The 22,514-nt window shown below is 37.2% G+C and overlaps 1 protein-coding gene across 2 annotated transcripts in view; it reads right to left on the reverse strand.

The window, feature by feature from the left end:
* Nucleotides 1-22,470, reverse strand: part of LOC148942532 (protein PRRC1-A-like) — a 62,096-nt gene extending 39,626 nt beyond the window's left edge. The window contains exons 1-3 of one of the 2 annotated variants that reach the window (XM_089102233.1): nt 22,409-22,470; nt 5,246-5,364; nt 185-365 (exon numbers count right to left, since the gene is read on the reverse strand). In XM_089102233.1, coding sequence (XP_088958359.1) covers nt 185-365; nt 5,246-5,303 — 239 coding nt within the window. In that variant the 5' untranslated portion in view covers nt 5,304-5,364; nt 22,409-22,470. Of the gene's footprint in view, nt 1-184; nt 366-5,245; nt 5,365-19,689; nt 19,752-22,408 lie in introns of those variants that run through there. The other variant, XM_089102234.1, reaches the window with a different exon arrangement.
* Nucleotides 22,471-22,514: the final 44 nt, after the last annotated feature.

Raw genomic sequence — 22,514 nt, forward strand, 5'->3', positions numbered from 1 at the left:
TTTTCAACCTACCATACGTTTTTTTTACAACTGTTAGTATTTAATTTTTTTTCCTCTTTCAACACTGAGTACGCCTTGTTTTAATACAGGAGAAATATTTGTTTGAATAGTCTTCTTCTTTTTCTTCCCAATGGACACAGACCGTTCTTTTCAAGAGGTGCTTATTTGAATTTGAAATACTTACATAGTAGGCAGAGGTGCAGCAACCTCTTCAGGTAGCTTTTTTCTTTCCCTTGACTTCTCGACTTTTTTGGTGTTGTCTGTGGCTTCTTTCATATCTTGGTCTGCCTTCTCTAATACCACAAAATCAGGGAGTGGTGCTGGTGGAGCCAAAGGGTCCATTTTAGGGTCTGATTTAGATGGATCTAGAAAATAAGCAGAATAAAACTATCACAAAATGTAAGAAAATTACACTTAAACGATCTTTACAAGCTGACAAGACCATCTGATACATTGCAAATCATTTTGCTAGTCACAGAATTGGCTGAACGTCTCAAAGACAAATGGCTCATTTGCAAGTTTGTCCAGCATCACAAAGAACTTCCAAAGCAATTTTGATAAAAATGAATAGGGGATCTAAAATGTGTCAACAATTCGAAAAAGTAACAAGAGGCTGGTTTTACATAAAGAAAAATATAATCTTTTGCTAATTGTTAAGAAAAGTGTTGTCTATTCAATTCAAACACAGCATAAATAATAGCCCCCCGTGTCAACATGGTTTTTGATCAAGGCAGGTAGCGCAACAAAGAACTCCCAAAGCTGTCAGATCACTCAATGATACTTCTTTTGAGCTGATTTTTGACGTTTTCTAAGATGGTATTCTAGAATATTTTTAAGAACTGTCCTTTTCTAAACTTTAGAAAGAAAATTCTGGTCCGCGTAATAAAAAAAAACAGAATTTACACTTTCTACTGATGCAAGTATAAGAGAATTTGGCTGAACATTTTGAGAATGTGCTATTAGGATATGATGATTTTATAGGAAAGAAGATAATAGTAAGACAATCACTTACTTCAGAAATAAAGGAAGATAAGTAAGGAGGAGTAAGTAAGGAGAAGATATGAAAAGGATACTGAAAAATAGAGGATTACAGGTTGAGATGATAGGCAAATGATTTTTCAAACATAATGGTTACACAGACAGACATCAGATATTGAAGATCATTTTTAATAATGTAGAGGTATAAATTGACTAAATGTTAGCCTTATTGAAACGAATAAGTTTACAGTATTATTATATTATAGATACATCTGCTTGATTTTCTTTAGGAAGCAAATTATTTAGTGTGATTATACTTATTAGAGTAAGAAATGCTGTAGTCGCCAGCAACACAAGGGCAGGGCTTTAGTCAATTTATATGGATTATTTCATGGCTTTTGCTCTGTGGAAACAGCAAAGGTTATGAGAGTACATGAGGCTAAATGGAGAGATAAACCTCTCCAAGACGTAGCTTATGCAGATGAATTTTCGGAGGTGTTGAGTGATTTGGGTGCAAGAATATGTTTGGAAATTCACGCGAAGTTGCCTAAATTAGGAGTAATTAAAGTTTTACTAGTATTCATTAAGTAATTAAACTTTTTGAATTTATTTTTGTTTGAGATTTAATTAAAGACTTAACTTAATACTTCAAAAAATAAATTAATGCTAAGAAAACTGAGTCACTAGACTAGGAATAAATTAAGTTGAAGAGGTGATGTTGGGTAACGAGAAGATTGGTCTAGTGGATAGCTCTGCTTACCTAGGTAACATTATTAGTAAAGACAGTGGATACTTTGAAGGCGTATAACAAATTTTTAAGACGACTAGCAGTAGCGTCAATTCACAAAAATCTAGGGCGGGGGGAGGTATTTTTCTAAATCTAGAGGGGGGGGGGGGGAAATTTATAATCATTTCCACTTTTTCAAACCCCTATGCCTTCTCAGGGCCAGAACTTCATTTGCACTTCACTGGAAAAATACAAATGAATGTGCATTGTCAGTTTAATATATATATGCTCATATTTATTCTTTAAAATCTTAATATTGATTTATTGAAGTTATAAAAGTTAAAACATTTAATTTTTTTCAGTAAAGTGCAAATTATGTTCTGGCTTTGAGAAGGCATAGAGGTTGTGCGCCCTAATCATGTCAATTTCTGCTCGTTTTGAGCTTGACTCGGTTATTTATTCTAATTTCTGTTCATTTTGGGTTTCATTTATTTATTGATGCTGATTTGTGGTAGTTTTATGCTTGGTAGATTATTTTATTCTTTGTTTGGCTAACTTTTGGTTAAAAGGTGCTCTTTACTTTTCCTTAAAAACTTATTTTGAGGAAAAAGATTTTTAATTAATTTCTGTTCATTTTATATTGGCATAGTCTTTTCAGGGAAACAAAATTGGAAAGCTGATAACCCTCCAATCACGTTTGACTCTTAAAAAGGGTACTAGAACTTTTAATTTCCAATCGAATTAGCTCCTTTAAAATATCAACAATATTACTAGTTCTGATAGGGCAGCGCTGCCTATAATATTGTTTACATGCCCTTTTAACACCGGCACGCATATAGTTTTTTCGTTTAAATTAAAATCCCCCTAAACGTTCCCTAAAAATTTCAACTTATTCTCCTTAGTGTCATTAATTACAAAGTAACAGCAGAAGTAGCATTAAAAGTATACACATAGTGTCTTCTGATTGGTTCAAAATCCACCACAACTTACCCTGAAAGGTCTAACTTAATAATATAAGCTGTTATTGCGATATTGCTTTGTCACCCTTTTGACATTCTACATGATCATCGTTCGTTTTGACTTAGTTCAACATCTGCCTAAATATTCCTTGAAAGCCTCACCTTAATACCCTTAGCTTGTGTAGTAGCAATAGTAATAGTAGTAGTATGCACATATCACCATCGTTTTTTTTGTCAACACCTGATGTTGCAATTTAATACACAAATCAATTTTTAAGATACGCTCTTTCGAAAATCTAAACGCACATAGTGTCTTTTTTTAGTTCGAATTTGCAATCAATATTCTCTCAAATTTTACCTTAAAAGATTTAGCCTTAGTTGAACTAGTATCACAATAGCCACGGTGGTAGTAGGAGAAGTAGTTGCAGTATTAATAGCAGTAGTAGCATGTACATCTTGCCTTTTTATGAGTTGAACATCCCTTTCCTGATACCCTGGAAGTTTCACCTTGGCATGGTAAGCTGTTCTAAAAACATTGCTGATTTGTGCTTTTGATCCCCTTTGAGGCCCTTTTCATCTTAATATTCTAAGCCTTACACGTTGTTGCAATTGAAGTAGTAGTTGGAGTAGTTTAGAAACAGTAGTAGTATTAGTAAAAACAGCAGTGGTAGTAGTGACACATGCATATATTGCCTTTTGGTCAATTGAGCTCCTCCTTTAAGCATTCTCTGAAAGTTCCACTTTGAAACCCAAATCCTTTCTTGAGATCCGCCCTTTTGACAATCTGCATGCGCATAGTGTGTTTTGATTTAATTCAAACTCCCCCTCAATATTATTGTCAACTTTCAACTTCATGCGCTTAGCCTTGATTGCAGTAGTATCATAATAGTAGGGGTAGTAGTAGGAACAGTAGTAGCGGTAATAGTGTATTATTAGCAGTAGTAACAATAATCGCAGAAGAATTAAAATCTGCAGAAGCAGGTTCATTTTGTCTTTCGGTCCACTGAACATTCCACCCAGGTTACCCCTGAAGCTTCTTATTGACGCGGTAAGCCATTCCGAAAATATTTTTGGCACGCCCGTATCAGCGATCTGTATGCATATAATATGCTTTGATTTAGTTCCCCTCAACGTTCCCTCAAGGATGTTTATTTCAATATCCTTAGCCACAGTAGTACCCGCTACAGAAGTAGTAGTTTAAGTGATAGTAGTAGTAATAGTACTTGTGGTAGCAGTAGAAGCAGCTGTAGTTGTAGTGGTAGTAGCATACAAATATTGCCTTTTTGGTCAAATGATCATCTCCCTTATCATTTCCTGAACGTTCCAAATTAATATACAGTCATTCCTGAGTTGCGCTCTTTTGACAACCCATATACACATAACATGTTTTGCTCTAGTTCAACACTCCCCTAAACATTCCTTGAAAGACATACCTTAATGCCTTCGTATTTTGGGAAAGTAGAAGTTAAACATCCATACCTTTTGTCAATAACATATACTATATGTAAACAATGCACAAATTGCCTAATTTACAGCCCTTGTCCTGAGATCTAGAAAACCGTACGGTTTCCACATAAGCCGTATATACCCCCAGGGCATAACTTACAGCCCTTGATTCAGGGCTCTGGGAGGGGGGGTGTCAACCCTAGAGGCATTGTTATATGTTATTTGGAGTATTTTATTTTAAAATGGATATGTCAAAATTTCAATTAGATGCGTTTCATGAAGAGAGGGGTAGTTAGGGGATGGGGCTAGTTGATCTCCATCACTTTTGACTCTTAAAAGGGAACTAGAACTTCCAATTTTAAACCAAATGAGACCTCTCTACAGTTTATACAACCATCCCCTCCATATAAACCTTAAATGCCCCCAGGGCATAACTTAACACCCTTTCCCCAGGCTTTGGGGTTTGTTTTAGCCCCAAAAGCCTTGTTATATGATCTTTGGACTAATTTGAATAAAATTGCTATCTCAAAATTTCAATTGAATGCATTTCGGGACAATACAACGTGTGTGTGTTGAGGGGGGGGGATTAGCTGCCCTCCAATCACTGTTACTCTTAAAAAAAGCACTAGAATTTCTAATTACCAATCCAAAAAGCCCTCTCCGAAGCGTGCTGTACCCCGGACACATATCCGGCTTAATGTTTAACAGGACACTGAGAGGAGAAAATACATGTTTCTAACTCTATAATGGAACCAGTATGGTATATACAGCACACCTTCGGCTTCGATATATGGTGGCAAAACCCCTCATAATACCACAGCTTACACAAGATTTACTGACATGGCAAAAGACAAAACAGGATGTAGATTCCCTCTTAGAAAGGTGTGCCTTTGGCAATAGGTCAAGAAAAAAATGATGTAAACAAAGCTCTTGTATTTGATTTCAGTGGCACCAATTCACAAAAATGTAGGGGAGAGGGGGCAAAATGCAGTTCATAAAATCAGGAGGGGGGGGGGGTGATTTTTTTTTTATTTTTTCATTCCAAATCTAGGGGGGGGGGCAAATTACCCCCCCCCCCCCATTGGTACCCCTAATTAGTAACACAAACTACAAAGAAAACAAAAGGAAAAATTACCAGAGTTCAATACTTCAAAATCTTCGAAGTCTGAGGAACTAGAGTGACCAATCTCCATTTAGATATGATCTTAACATGCTTTTCTAAAATTTGATAATGAATGAGTCACACCGTTCTATCTAAAAAGAATATTATGTTTATTGTAAATTAAAACATATTAGCAGTACTACCTGAAATAACTAGAGGTTTTGGCGTACACTTTCATTAGTGTCTCAAGCAAAAACTGAACATGAACCTTGAGCATATGTGCATATTTATTATATTTTTGTTTGTTATGAAGTTCTGTATTGTTATTTGTTTGTTTTTGTACTCATCAGAGGCTATACCACTTACTAGTTCCATTATTATGACTAGTAAGTGTCATAATAATGACACTTACTTGGAAACACCTAGACCTCATGAGTGGCACCTCTATCCACCACAATCAAAAGTCTCCAAATCACTGACAATCCTTACAGAATACCTGCCTCCTATGCTTCATTTGTTTCCAAGAAACTTTGGCAGTTCACCTTTCTACCTTTTCAATCTTTACAACACTATTTCACTGCCTCGTATCCTGTACTTTATATCTTTCTTGAAGATATTACAAAAACTGACAAAACGAAAACCAACTCCCCCTTTTTTCAGTTTGCTAGAAACTCACTCAACATAGCACTGTGGACATACAACATAAGACTGATTAATAAACATAGACTGCCGATCCAGAAATTGCAGTTTCGAAACTTTCTGAAAAAGAAAACAGAATGTCTCCTGTGTTTTAGAAGTCTTGTTTTTTAGGAGTTGCTTTTTTTGTATTAGGCTATAATTACATGTAGTTATTGTTATTTTAAATGTTCGATTTTTGTTTTTGTCTTCTTCTCATTTGTTGCTCAATCCTTTTTATCTTATTGTAGGTGGGTTTCCTCATGTACATAATAATTTCTGTTCGTTTTAAGTGTTTTAAGTTTAAGGTCTGTAAACAAGAATTTGAATAAAGGTCTTGATTAGGGGCTATTGAGAAGCAAACATTCCAAGAAAACAATTCTTTGCACATGCCAAGAAAACAATTCTTATGCATCTTACTTCATAAGATGCATAATAATTGTAGCTAATACATTTTGCATGCAGCTCCGCTATTCTTTATTCTACACTTCTCTTCCTTAATGTGCACATATATAGCCCAAATTATACACTTCCCATGCATTCTGCCAATGCGTCTCTCTTGTTTCAACCCGTGTACCCTAATCAACTGTGACAAAACAAGAACTAGAAAATAAGAGTGAGGTTTTGAAGTTTATTTTTACAAAATAGTTGTCCTAAATTAGGCTGAGATGCACTGTCAAAGCACTGAGATATTACCCTAGGCTCAAGATTATCAAGGGGTTACCTTTTAAGCCTAGGAAATCAAATAATTAAAAATTTTCATTAAAAGCTGCAAAAATGATAGACATATATATATATATATATATATATATATATATATATATATATATATATATATATATATATATATATATATATATATATATATATATATATATATATATATATATATATATATATATATATAATACATAAAAAAAAGTACCAAAACTATCTCATCTTAATTAAAAGAAATCTCTCCAAAATTAAACAAATTTTGATTTTTGTCAGATTTGGATGGGTTTAATCATTAGGGTTGGAATTCTTTCATTTTAATTTTTAAAATAATAAAAGTAAGCACAGTATTCTTAATTTTGACAATTACTTAACACTTCCAAGGCTTTGAATCCACAATATTTCTCCAAGATTTGTTGCTATAGAGTGACTCGAGGTTCAATCTTCCTTGTCAGGAAGAGAGTCTTATAGCCACTGTACTATAGTAACAGTTCATAGATAAGTAATTTTAGGATTGATGATGTACCTGGACATACCCACGGAGTCCCAGCAGCAGATTTAATAAATTTAGTACAAAAAATCATACTCGATTCTTTGGGACAAAAAGTACACAGAAACGCGTTATAAAAGAAAACTGCCCAATAAGAAATTACATAAGTGGACTGGTCAAATGAGCCAGTTTTCGTAATAGCTATTAAAAATCCAACTAATAAAATTCAAACGACAAGTATTACTTTCTCTGAAAATAATTATATACTGATCCTAAATAATAGGATCATGCAATAAAATACATATTAAGACAGGTTGACCTGTCACACCTTGGCATAGCTCAAGTAAATAGGGGCCCAAATGATAGGGTAACATGAAATAAATGTATTTATGAGTATCTTTAACATTGTAAGCTATGTGCAAAGTATCTGAGGAACACTAAAAAATAGTCATTTTATCAATCTGTATTGGCACATCTGAGTCACTGCTGAGTTATGTTCTCAGCAGAGGCCTCCCGCAGGCCACTCAGCACATCCCCGGGTGGCGGATAGGGGAACGTCCTACAGATATGTAGGGTACCTCCATTGATTAGGAGGCGCGGACCAAGGGAGGACCCAGTCCCTGAGGGTCCTTAATTGAAACTGAGGCACCCTCGCCCGGGAGCTGTAAATACAGGCGGAGGAGGAAGAAGGCCACTCGAATGTACATTCAGCAGGGCCCACCGGCGTGTGGACACGTCCCGTCAGCTACAAACCTTCTCCCAGCAATGGGTTAAATTGTATGGTGAAGCAGAACACCGTCGAGGGAGGATCCCCTATAGGAGGACAACTGCGGAAGGGCGGAAGATCCGGATTACGGACAACGGCCTCTGCAAGGTGGTGGAGAGGAGTGGCTAGCCGCCCCCAAACATTTAGCAAAGAAATCATCTCTCTTGAAATCATGAAAAAAGGGTTCAATATTATATGAACATCTGCCACCACATCCGGGGTAACTGACGAAGAACAAATTTTGAATGATGATAATGCGATTTTATATGCTACCGCGTCCGCGGTAATCGACGGAAATACCGCGTCCGGGGCAATCGACGATTCTAGGTCTAGAGCGACCCCCCCTGGGGCGAAAATCCACACGGTTGTTCCATTCCGACAAAAACAACCCTACACTTTGGCATGCTAAACATCTGAACACTTGCCAAACCGGGAAAACTAGATCTTCCCCTTAGAGAACTACAGAGGTACAATTGGGATGTTATCGCCCTCTCTGAGACTCACCTCCCTGGAACGAGTGAGGAAAATCTCTCTGGAGCCTCCTTCTTGTTGTCTGGCTGCAGGGATGCAGTTCATCGACAAGGTGTAAGATTCTTTGTATTACCAACTGCCAAAAAATCTCTGATCTCTTTCACCCCAGTCTCAGAAAGAATAACCGTCTTACGACTAAAGGGAGCTGCCAAGAATATCACTGTCGTTCAAGCCTGTGCCCAGACTCCGCCAGAAGTGAGGAAGAATGCGATGAATTCTATTTCACACTACAAAGCGTCATCGACCAAATCCATAAGAAAGACGCACTGATGGCCATGGGGGACTTTTGGTGACGGAAAACTCAATGCGAGAGTTCTGCGAGAGGCAAACGATTGCTCGACTTCTGTCGAAAAAACGAATTATTCGTAACGAACCTAAAGTTCACGCACCGCCATCAACGTAAAGTAACTTGGAGATCCCCAGACAGTAAAACGGAGAACATGATCAATTATATGCCAATACCGAAGTGCTGGAAGTCCTCTGTACTAGACACAGTAGCATTACCTGGAGCAGACTTTGACTCTGACCACACTCTCCTGATGTCAAGGTTCAAGCTAAGAATGAGAAAATTACAAAAAGCAACAAAAATCCCAAGATTCCGGTTGGATCTGCTGCGGGATCCTGAAAGAAGGCACACCTACAATTCTACTCTATCTGAAAAATTCCAAGAGATCCTGGAAAATCATTCTCCCTTGACCATTGCTAATGAGATAGACTCCCTGACTGAGCAGGCCACATCAGCAATCATAGACAGTGAAGGACGTCCTTGGGTAAAAAAGTCCCAATGAAGAACTATGGATCATAGATGAGATCCTTGTGCTATGCGAGGATAAGCAACTTTTATGCAATAAATCCAACGACTATAGCCGGGATACTTACAAGCTTCTCAAGAGCAGAGTAGAGCGAGAGATCAGAAAGGCACTACGTAACCACCGGCAGAAGAAATGTGAAGACTACAAAGCACTGTTCAAGAAGGGGTACAGAAGAGCAGTTTTCAGAATGGTATGCTAGTTAAGCCGAAACAAAGAGCCAGAAACATCAGTGATCCTGGACAGAGACGGAAATGAGATTAGCGATTCCAAGATGAATATTGAAAGATGGAAAGAATACTTCAATGATAAATTGAATCCCCCAGTAGCTGCAGATCCTGAAATACTAACCTGCTTCCCCATACCCAACCAAGAACTCAGACCACCACCCCCACTCAAGTCAGAAACTGAGCCAGCAATTAAGTCACTCAAACATGGAAAAGTGGTCCAGACGGAGTCACCGCTGAACTCATTAACGTCAGATCGGATGATGTAACTGATTTGAACCATGCCATTGTATCTGTGGTATGGGAAACCGGCCACGTACCCTGTTAGTGGTGCAACATTGTACCTATTCACAAAAAGGGGTCAAAGGAAGAGTGCAGAAACTACCGTCCGATCAGCCTCACGAACTACCAGTCACGTGTCCTGTCTAAACTCCTACTCCAACGCATACAAGCAACAACTGCCTTTGTCACTGTAGAATATCAGGCCGGCTTCCGTCCTGTGAGATCAAAAATCGATCAAATATTTGTCGTTCGACAACTCAGGGAACGATACATTGAATTCAATCAAGAACTCTACCAACTATGTGTTGATTTCCGTCCGGCATTTGACCTGATATGGCGCAAAGGACTCTGGCATATTCTCCATCATTACGGGATCCCTTTTGAGGTAGTCCAAATAATCAAGAGTCTGTACGACCAGTTCCAAGGCCAAGTAATAACCACTAATGGGTTGTCAGAAGAATTCACAACTTCGTCAAGAGTTCTCCAGGGTTGCATCTTATCACCACGTCTCTTCAACCTCTTTCAAAATGCCGTTCTGTCACTGATGCAGTCAGAATATGGTGCAACAATAGGAGAGCTGCTAATAGACGATCTCGCCAACGCTGATGATATTGATGTGCTAGCCAACTCTACACAAGAACTGCAGGAACAAGCTGAAAAACTCTACAATACCACAAAAAAGTTTGGGATGGAGATCAATGCCAGCAAGGCCAAAGTCATGGTAACTACGAGACGTGAACTGGACAGCCCGCCCATTATCACTATAGGCGGGAGACCACTTCCTGCACCTTGGTAGCCAAGTCTCCTCAGATAATTGCCATAGCTCTGACGTGAAACATTGACTTGCACTTGCAAGTTCTAGCTTCCGAAGACTAGCCAACCTGTGGAAAAGCACCCACCTATCCAACAAACTCAAGTTGCACCTATTCAACAGTTTAGTAATCCCCATAGTTATTTATGGATGTGAAACATAGACCCTGAAAACCGAAGACGAGAGGAAATTATTAGCTCTTGAGATGAGATGCCTCTAGCACATTGCCAGAATCAAATATGCTGACTGAATCACAAAAGTGAAAGTACATCAAAGGCTCCAGTCCACTGAAACCATTGTCAGTAAAATAAAGAAACAACAACTGCACTGGTTTGGTGACATCAAGTGAATGGAGCAGAGCCGCCTCCCGAAAATCACCCTCGAAGGATCCCTCCATAGCCTTCGTTCACGAGGCAGACCATGAAATGATGGATGGAGAACTTCCACTTTGACAACGTCAAGATAGCCCAGTTATCACGTATGGCACCAGACAGAGCAATGTACCAAGCCCTTAAGCATGAGCTAGCAAGAGGAGTGGTCCCAAAACATCCCACAAGGATGGTTGGGACCTAAGTAAGTATTGGCATTTCTTTCATGGTAATATTTTGCTTGTAGATTCTTCCTGTGGAATTATTGTGACTTTCTAATAGTTCAGTAATAATTCAGTTTTGACCTGGAATTTGGCAGTAGGAATGTGTTTGCCACCAAAATGTACAGAAAAATTCACTTATAATCTCAGGAGCAGGCAGTATCAGTTAATGGGTATATATCTGTTTGATGAAAGTTTCCAATGCAAGTCTTTGGGTACTTGAGCTGTTACTGAGCGCAACCATGTCAACATCTTAAAATAAACACCCAGGAAGTGCTACTTTGCAGCGGCAGGTATGGTCAGTAAGAATTTGGGGTGAACAAAACTAGCCACACTGGCCACTTTTGATATGAACAGACAGTTTGACAGTTCAGGCAAGGAGGATTTGTTGGATATAGCTCTGTACAAGTGCAGAAGACCCTTGTCGCCTGTTGCGATCAGTTCTTCCTTGTTTGCTGAAGAGCAGTAAAACATCTTACTGGCTTAAAAAGACCCAGCATCAGCTATGGCGTTCAGTACTAAAGCTATGCCAAAACTGTGTAATCATAAAGTATTGTCACATCCTATGAGGGCATGGACAAACAACAGTGACTTTGTAACCACTGATGGTGACTTCATCTTCAATTAGCAGATGCCAAAAATATTTTTGCAGAGTCAGCAGGAATTCCAGTCTGGAAATAAAGAGGTGCTTGCTCTGGTTTTGCATAGTGTATCAGCAAGACCAAGAAGTTGGTGTCATTTCCAATAAAGCTGGTCTCCCTCTTCTTGGCTGAAGCAACTGTAGTTTTTGCTATTAAAACATCTGTAACATTTTTGGCTTCTTGTGCTTGCTACCTGGCTTCCACAAGTTTCACAGCTATTTGCTTTATGATATTTCACTTATTGTCTAATTGGAGATCCAGTCTTCTTTCTTCCCAGCAAGCCTCATAGCAGAAGTGAAACTGATGGTAGAGCCCTGTTTTACTTCTGCTTGCTTCTGATGGGCATAATCTTTGATGGTTGGCTCACTTGCATAGCCATAAAAATGACGTAAGTTAGCTGGGTTCAGAATAAAAGAGAAGAATCATCAGTTGAGATTTGGCTTTGTGATGATGAAATTTCTGTGAAATACTGTTCAGATTAAAACATACCACAAATGATATTTTTACCTCTTCTGACCTTGTTTAGGGCAAAAAAAAGGCACTAGATAAGGGAATTTTTCAGTTCTGATGCCATTTTTGGCCTTCCCAGACTGAAATTAATAGGAAACAACCTTTCAATCCAGAAATTACTGCAGAAATTAACATTCAAGATTTTACCCGCTTTTCCATGAAAAAAAAAACAACAAAAAAACGGGTAATCCTGCATAGACGATTTCGAGGGATACTGTATATATTATTAAGCGATATTTTCTGAACATTTAGGTGTTCACTTGTGTGCAAATATTGCATAAATTAAAATTCCAATCCCCCCCCCCTCTGACCTCACTTGGGGTGGGAATGGGGTCCTAATTGATAGTTTCCTATGTCATTTTCAGTCTCCCTGGACTTTAATCAATAGGAAAAAATCTTTCATTCCAGAAAATATTGAAGAAGTTTAAATTTAAGGTTCCCCCCACCCCCTTTCTCCCCGAAAAAGGAGTATTTCTACATGGGCCTTTTTGCACAACTTTGGATATATTATTAAGCAAGTTTTTCTGAACTTTTTAGTGTTCATTTTTGTGCAAACATTGCACAAATTAAGATTTTGATTTCTCACCAACCCCCCCTCCCTCTGACTTTGTTGGGTGAAAATGAGTTACTAAAAAAGAATTTTCAATTCCGATGTCACCTTCAGTCACACCAACAGAGATTAATAGGAAACAACCTTTCAACCCAGAAAATGTTGCAGGAATTAAAACTTTAGCCCCCCCCCCCTTTTAATTAAAAAATGGGGTTTCCTTCATGGGTAATTTCAAAAAAGTCAATAAGCAAAGTTTTCTAAACATTGTGGTGTCAAAAACATTTCTGTTACTCAAATACTGAGGTTTGGAATCCTTTTTTCATAGTTCTACTGGACTATAACTGCAGTTGACTAATAGATTTCTTTCTTTTATATTGACAAGCATGACAGTCTTACTTCCAATATCATCATCATGAAAATGGTTCAGAGTTGACACTGCCTCACATCAGCAACTTCAGATAGGGTGTACGAGATGGTTGGGAATAGCAAACAGCACCAACCTCCTAGCAACACACTCTAATGAAAAACTTGCATCAATAATCAGTCGGTGGCTGAATGCAACAAACAGTCCCACTTGTATTTGCATAGCTTGTTGCTCCATTCTTTGTCAAGTCTGGAATTGAAGGATGCAGTTGTGGGTACAGTCACCATTTTGTCTTGAAGGTGATTCTAGTCATTAATGACACAGTCAGAAAAATAGTTTTGCCATATTCATATCTAAACAGTATGTTTAGAAAGTTTTTGCAAGTGGCCTCTTGTATGGTGCTGACTTGTATGTTTGGTGAAGAGAGTATTGTTTGGTTTGCTATTATATTTGTAGGCCAGCATCTGACAACGAGCGCTGGGAGATGAAGGTGCTCCAGCCTCTTAATGTATGGCATATTTTGCAGACCATTTATGCATTTTGTAGCATGCTTTTGAACACCTTCAACTAGGCTAGTATCATTCTTATAGGACAGAGAGGTAAGGCACATCCCAAAATCCAGAATGGGCCTGACAACAGCCTCAGGAAGACAGACCAAGAGCAAATGGGGATCATCTGTTTATATTGCAGACTTTGTATGATCTGCTAAGCCTTAATATTAAAATAGCTCTAGTCCCATGTCTGATGTAAGGAAAATCAACTTGAAAAGAAAATGCTCAGCCATGATCGATTTAGTAAAACAACACCAAAGAAGAAAACATAAAAAACACAAATATAATTAATTATCCAAAACTTCACTTGAAGAACGGCAAACAGTGCACATTCAATAAAAAACCTCATGACATCATGCATAAGGGACAAAATATTGCTTGTACAACATCCAAACTGAATGGACTCTGCTTTGTTGAATTAGGATTTAAATATCTGACCACATTCATCAAGAGAATAATCTCTTGACCACTAAAATAATTTATTTTTGACCCACTAACACTACAATAAAGTGAGTATCAGAAAAAAAAGAAAAGAAAACACATATAAATCAAAATTGTCACATGAGAGGATGAAAAAGACCTAACTGCAGGCAAGCCTCTTCTTTTGGCTGGACATCCAACTTATTATAAGATGTGACTATCACAGTAGCACTAAACATTCAAATAGTCTTTTGGTTCCTATACCAATGATAGAAGACCAATAGACAAGAAGATACACATAGTAATTAACACTCAAAGCTGAAAAAGACAAAAAACATGTGGACAATCAAGTGAATTCTCAAAATATAATGAAACTGAAAATTCTACACCGTTTGCTTTTTAATGAATGCATACCAATACACCAATGCTCAGGTTGCTTAATTAACTTTGAAAAAACTTTTTTGCATGCTGACCAATGGTCTGTGTTGTGCAGGTACCAATCTCCTCATTCACTGCCTTTGGCCAGAAGTGCAATGCATGGTTGGGGGCAAATCATCCAATGCTTCCTCTGTTTTCCCCCCATGTTTCTCTGGGTACCCATTTAGAGCTGGGTCAACTCTGGCTGAGCTTACAGGGTCACACCATTGACCCCTGTCTTAAACCAAAGAATCAGCAACACTAAGACTCAAACTCCTGACCTCAGGAGGTGCTTAAGTAAGCACCCTTGAAAGCTTAATCTTTGATTGCCTACCAATATAGAGAAAAGTTCAATCACCATCAACTGTTTTACACTATTTTTATTCTGCAGAAATTCTCAAATGGAACAGGTTCCTTGAGTTTGGTAGCAATTTTAGTTTGAGAAATATTAGGTTGAATTTCCTATCTGAGCTACTTTATTCTGACAAATGGGAAGCATACATTACTATTCTATCTTTTAGAGGATAAAATGCTCCAAGTTCATGACTGGAAGTATCTACACTTAACTCAGCAGTTCAACTCTGATTGCAAGAAAAAGGTAACTTTTAATGGCTGACTATTTTAAGTCAAAAATGGTTGTCTTACCTTTAATGGTAGATTAAAAGGATGCAGTAGGCCTTCCTTAAAAATTCACCCTATCTCTTCCATTATAAAAATTTTTAGTTTACATTGCTGATCTATTTAGAATTGATTGAGTGGTCTTGCCATAACTGGCATAAGAGACCCATATAGCTGACACTAAACTAAAGGCCAACACCTAATTCCCTGGAAACTTTGTAATGAAAATTACATCATTGTGAAGCATAAATTTTGTTGTTTGTTTGTTTTTTTTCCTTATATGGAGGCAGAATTTTCCTTTTACAATTCAGGGAAATCCAGTCCCTAAAATGTTCTAGCTTACCAGCATGAAAAATGCTAAAAATCAGCACAAAGAAATTATCATTTGAGCCATTTGGTTGCTTTGGAAATTCCCTGTGGTGTCATTGACAAGCTTGGTGACAAAAGGGATATCAAATTTTGCAGTCAAACTGCAAATGCTCTACAGCTCTTGATGATAGCTAGTCCCCTAGGACAATTTCCTATTGGGTATTTTGTCTTTGTGGTCGTTGGATGACACTGGGGCTTGGAAAATGATTTTAAGATATTGCATCCTCTTAAGAGACAAGCTGAGACAGCTGATCACACGGTAGGAGGTCCATATATATGGACAAATTAGAAATCTATTTCAATATATAATTAATTATTAAAAACCGTTTGTAGATTTACAGAGGAAAAGGGAGTATATGCATGGAAAATTGACTTCAAATATTACAGTTCATGTTTAATTCTCCCTCTGCTGGTAATAAGGACAAAATGTGTGTCATGAGGGAGTTTAAAATTAATTTTATCTTGACAGAGCTCTTTCATAGTAAAAGAGTCTTCAGTCTTGCCTTTAAGTTCTTCTTCTAAGAGCTTCTTGCAAGAATATCATCAATAATCGGTACAATATCTTGCCCCTGCCAATGCTGCTTGTATTTTATGCTGGACTTCTTTTAAAATTAAAGCCTGCATATATAGTGCCAAATCTTGCAAGGATTCTTCTAAAAGAAGTAAGATATTTGCAAATTCACATACTTTAGCTGGGAAGAAAGTGAATGCAGAATTTTACACCTTGTTTTATGCTCTTTTTAATTCAATAGCAGCTTCAGGGACAAATTCTACTTTGAGTCCTTAATAGGGCCTCAAAAGATAACCTTGTCTATAGTTTTGTCTATAGACTATTATGCAAATGAAAAAAAAAAATCAAAAACCGATTAGATATAAAAATTACCTTTTAAACAAGGCCTTAAACAACTTTAAATGTTTTTTTTTCAGTCCCCTGTTAGCAAAAAAAAAGAAAAAAAGAGTAGTGCTACCCATGCAAAAATGTGATTTTGCTTGTTGTTGAAGGTTGGGGCTGTAAGCTACATGCTTGGGGTTTTCAACATTTGTGATTCTAATGGCTTACTTTTTGTTTTGCTGTGCTGCCCTTTTTAGGGGTTTTAGGCCCTTTTTTAAAATTCTTGCAAATTTGTTTTCAAAACAACATATACTATTAATACTAAAAAAAATAATAATCACTATTCTTGAATCAGCTACAAACTGTACTTTTTTCAATAAACATTTATTTTACAAACATATTTTTAAATTTTTAGTTACTATGGGCTGTTTTGAGCTCAAAATGGAATTTGCCCCAGAAGCAACAGTTGAATTTGGAAAGGGCATAAAAAGATATTAAATAATGTATTTACTTTATTCCTAACTAAATTATATGAATATGTAAATATTTAACCTAAAAGCTTTATAGGCATATAACCTCACTCATTTGAGTAAGTTACATCTTGAACTATTATAATGGATTCTTCATGTTTATCAGTGTTATTGGCTTATTTGAGAAAGAATACTTTTGTTGCTGGATGTGATGTACTGAACTTTAGGTGAATGGTAGGCTGTTTATTCCATGCAGTTTGCTATTACCATCAAAGATGTTTGTATATTCTTTAATGATATGCAGTAGCTTTTTTAGTGGGCTTGGTGATTCTTTACATTTTCAATACTAGAGACTAGCTTAATTAAATTAATTACCTACTTATTCTTCATAAACTTCAGCTGAAGCTTGATGAACAACAAGAAACTCTGGCAAATATTTTTTATTACAGTCAGTTATGCAGGAAATGTGGCATCTACCAAGGTAAATTTTGGGGCAAAGAGTTTGGGGCAAAGAGAGAATTCAAAAACATCTTCCCATGACATAAATTGTCCTCTAGAGTCAATTCTGATATTTGTAGTGCTCTATGTCTTGGCACTTAAGAAATATTTAAAAAAGCATTCTAAAGTAGAATTTTGGAAAATATTGAGCTTGGGGCAAAGGGGGATTTCAAAAAACATTTGAGTTTGGGGGGAAGGGGGAATTATTGTAGAATTAATTTGGCCTCGAAAGTTGAGGCTGATGTTTTAGCGCGCTATCTATTAGTGCTTTGGAAATATTTTAAAAAGCTTCTAGAGCAGAATTTTAGAAAATTTTGAGTGTGGGGGGAAGGGGGATTTCAAAAACAGCTTCCCATGACATAACTTGTCCTCTAAAGTCAATTTTGATGTTTGTAGTGCTCTATGTCTTAGCACTTTAGAAATATTTAAAAAAGCTTCTAAAGTAGAAGTTTGGAAAATTTTGAGTTTGTGGTGAATGTGGATTTCAAAAAAATTTTGAGTTTGGTGGGAAGGGGGAATTATTGTAGAATTAATTTGGCCTCTAATGTTGATTCTGATGTGTTTAGCGTGCTATATGTTAGTGCTTTGGAAGTATTTAAAAAGCTTCCAGAGTAGAATTTCAGAAAATTTTGAGTTTGGGGGGAAGGGGGATTTCAAAAACACCTTCCCATGACATAAATTGTCCTCTAAAGTCAATTCTGATGTTTGTAGTGCTCTATGTCTTAGTGCTTTAAAAATATTTAAAAAAGCTTCTAAAGTAGAATTTTGGAAAATTTTGAGTTTGGGGGGAAGGGGGATTTCAGGAACATCTTCCCATCATAATTTGTCCTCTAAAGTTGATTCTGATGTTTGTAGCACTCTATGTCTTAGCACTTTAGAAATATTTAAAAAAGCTTCAAAAGTAAAATTTTTGAGTTTGGGGGGAAGGGGGATTTCAAAGACATCTTCCCATAACATATTTTGTCCTCTGAAGTCAATTCTGATATTTGTAGCGTTCTATCTATTAGTGCTCTAGAAATATTTAAAAAGCTTCTTAAGTAGAATTTTAGAAATTTTTAAGTTTTGGGGAGGGGGGATTTCAAAAACATCTTCCCATGACATAACTTGTCTTCTAAAGTCAATTCTGATGTTTGTAGCCCTCTATCAATTAGTGCTTTAGAAATATTTAAAAAGCTTCTAAGGTAGAATTTTAGAAAATTTTGAGTTTGGGGGGGGGGAAGGGGGATTTTAAAAACCTCTTCCTGTGATATAACGTGTCCTCTGAAGTCAATTCTGATGCTTATAGCACTCTATCTATTAGTGCTTTAGAAATATTTTAAAAGCTTCAAAAGTAGAATTTTTGAATTTTTTTAGTTTTGGGGAGGGGGGATTATTGTAGAATTATTGTAGAATTAATTTGGCCTCGAAAGTTGAGTCTGATGTTTTAGAGCGCGATCTATTAGTGCTTTGGAAATATTTTAAAAAGCTTCTAGAGCAGAATTTTAGAAAATTTTGAGTTTGGGGGGAAGGGGGATTTCAAAAACAGCTTCCCATGACATAACTTGTCTTCTAAAATCAATTCTGATGTTTTTAGCACTCTATCAATTAGTGCTTCAGAAATATTTAAAAAGCTTCATGAGCACATGGAACTATAAAAATAAAAACATCTTCTCATAAAATAATTCGTCCTCTAAAAAAAATTTGGATTTTTTTTAATGTTCTATCTCTTGTCAAATTCTTTCCCTGATTAATAAAGTTTAAATGGCTTATCAACATAGAGTTGTCTTCTACCCCATGGCAGGTGCATGCTACTATTAAAGGGGTTATAATAAGCAAAGTTGTCACACCACAAATTGGTTCCATAAGCAATGTCAGCTAGATAGTAAATAAGTTAAAGGAACGAACTGTTAAATGAAAATAGGATTTTGGAATATATTTTAATGAACAAGGTTAGAAGTTGAAGTTGTTTAAGGTAAGCAGTGATTTATAATTATGATAGCAATATAGGATGTGAGCTAAAACAACTAGTAATGTGGAGTAATTTACCATTATATAGAGGGGGTAGGAGTGGAGGTAGGTACTTCAAAGTACCTTCCTGGGATATACCTTAGCATGTAGGCCAGATCCATCCCTGAAAGTTTCATTTTCCTAACCCAGCCCCTTTCCAAGATAGCCAAAAGTAACTAAAGTAGAATTTTACCCTCTTATTAGTTAACTGAGTCACAATGCATGAATATTGACATCTAGGCCTAATGACCTGTTAGGCCTATGGCTAGACAAAATATGACACCCAGTAGGCTAGCCTAATGCTGAGAATCTTTATCACTCTAGGAAATAGATAAACAAATCTTTGGCTTTAACAACCTTAAAGTTGACTAGAAAAACAATGGCCAGCTTCTAAGATGTTTGTGTTGGTCTATTTTTTTTATTAGGCTACTGTTCTTCTTCTTCTTCAATTATAGGCTTCGGATGAATCCATTTAACCTTTTTCGTATTGTCTGATTATGTCAGGGGTGTCCTGGGAAATCAAATATAGAGATTAGACTATTATTATTCAATAATAGGCTTTATACATCATTGATGAAACCACCTATATTTAAGCAGTTAAAGACAGCTTTGAACAATTCAGCATCATCAGTTGAAGAGTGTCTCCTTTGTGTTAGTTGGTCAATATTAGGGGTTAGCTTGAGGCGCTTGAATATAGCAGATAAAGTTAACCATTCTTTTTTATGGTTGAGAGTTGCCACAGGGCAACCAAAAAGAACATGGTTGATGGTCTCATCATAGGTTTGACATAAGAGGCAAAGAGGGCTAATTACTGTTGGAATGGTTGTGTTTTGATAGTGGTAAGTTTGGCTGTTAAGGCCAGTAGCATTTGGTCGTATTCTGTGGTACATCTTTGAGTCTTTCCGGGATGTAAATGGAGAAAGGTTTGGTGGACATTGGTTTGCTAGATAAATTTTTAGGCGCCAATGGTTTACATCTCTTACTGGGATAGGTCGTCCAGAAATTATTTCAAGCTGAAGGGCAGATTTAGCTATTTCATCTGCCTTGTGGTTCCCTTTTATACCCATGTGACTTGGGATGTACTGGAATTTTGTGGATATACCTTGTTTAAGTAGTTGGTTCAATAGTACAAGAGTGGTGGAGGTATCATTGTCGGGGTAGTCTGAATGTTCTGGTGATATTGAGGCAAGGGCTGATTTTGAGTCTGAATAAATTATAAGAGGGGTGTTTCTTGGGGGGTTTGGCATCTTTATAATGGTTTCCAATGCAATGTTGATGGCAGCTATTTCAGCTGTCATGATACTCACATCATTTTGGAGCCTTTCAGCAGCTGCTGTACCTAAAGATGGGAAGTGGACTCCACAAGCAGTCCTGAAATCTGTTTTTGAGCCATCCACAAAAATTGGGAGGTGGTGGATATATCTCTGAGACTCAAATTCATGAAATAATGATTTTACATAGGCAAGGGAAAGGTCTGTTTTAATAGCTGGCGCAAACAAAAGGTTCACTTCTGGGTAGAGGTTAGCCCAGGAAGGTATCCGGGGGTAAAATTGAAATAAAGAAGATGAAGGTATGGGGTAGGTCATTTGGGTGGTTGCAAATTCCCGTGCAAGGCCCCTAAAAGCTCCAGGGTTTCTTAGCCAGTCATGTAATCTATGAGAACTGTTACCTTCAATTTTTGTAAAGTAGCGGGCAAGTAGAATGTCTCTACGCATGGCAATAGAGGTGAGGCCACTTTCACTGAGGAGGAAGTTGGTTTTGGTGTGATTCCTGAGGCCAAGTACAGCACGGATCATAGTATTCTGGACAGTCTCCAGACTGCATAGTAGGGTATTTGAGCATGAGCCATATACAATTAGTCCATAATCAATCTGAGATCTAATATAAGTCTTATAGAAATTTATTAGAGTTTTTTCATGGCATCCCCAAGGCGTATTGAGTAGCCTTTGTAAGATACGCATTTTCCTGAGGCATTTTATTCTCACATTTTCAATGTGGAGCCTGAAGGTTAGTTTTTGGTCTAGAGTGAGGCCAAGATATTTGGTGTGTTGTTGCTCTTGGATGACAACATCATTTAGGGTTAGTAGGGCAGATTGGGGATTTCTCCTGTTATGAAACTGTACTATAGCTGATTTTGATGGGGCGGTGGGTAGGCATGAATTGTTGGAGAAACATTCAAAGGCATAAAGTGACTTTTGTAACTTGGATTGGGCTAGTTCAAAATCATTTGAGGTAGACCATAGGACTATATCATCTGCAAACTGAATATTTGTTTGGGGTAGGTTCAGATCCCATAAATATAGTGAAAACAGGAGACAGCTGAGGACAGCACCTTGGGGAAGGCCTTTGGAGACAGACTTTTTGGAAGTGATGTAGGAATTTAATTGGGCAACAAAAGAGCATTCAGATAGGTAACTTTTAAAGAAATTCACTACAGGTATTGGGAAACCCATTTTTGATAATTTTTGCAGTATGAGTGGATGTTGGATATTATCACATGCATTCTGGAAGTCCAAGAAGGCTGCAACTAGGATTTGGTTTTCTTTCAGACACTCAGATATGGCATTGGTTAAGCAAACAAATGCGTCAATAGAAGAATGATATTTCATAACTGCTGTTTGGGTATGTGGGATGAGGTGGTTGGACTCAGCAAACCAATACAATCGGGAGTGGATTATCTTCTCATATAATTTTCCCAGAACTGGGGTAATCATAATGGGTCTGAAGGAGTTGGGGTCCTCTTTGGGTTTATTTTGTTTTAATATGGGGATGATGAGTGATGTTTTCCAAGCAGATGGGAAGAAGGAGTTGCTCCAGGCATTGTTGAAGAGAGATAAGAGTACTTTTTTAAACTCTATTGGAAGGTGTTGGAGTAAAGATGGATGGATCTGGTCATGGCTGCAAGTTGTTTTGGGTTTGATTGAATTGATTGCCTTATTCAGCTCAATCATTGTAAAATCTTGGAGTAGATACTGGGACCCAGGCAAGTCAAAATGGGGTGTTAGGCTGATCTGAGGTGGATTATGAGAGGTGTTTTTGAATTTCTTCTCATAAAAATCTGCTAAAAATCTGCTACGATTATATTTTTGTCCTCCTTTTCAGCCTGTTCTTTTTAAACATCGATGTTGTCAAAGAAAAACTTTTAAACTAGAAACAGAATTTTTGGCATAATTTAGGCACAT

Source organism: Artemia sp. Qi Xiang Cuo, chromosome 16, assembly GCF_049724085.1.
Source record: "Artemia sp. Qi Xiang Cuo chromosome 16, ASM4972408v1, whole genome shotgun sequence".
Taxonomy (NCBI): Eukaryota; Metazoa; Arthropoda; class Branchiopoda; order Anostraca; family Artemiidae; genus Artemia; species Artemia sp. Qi Xiang Cuo.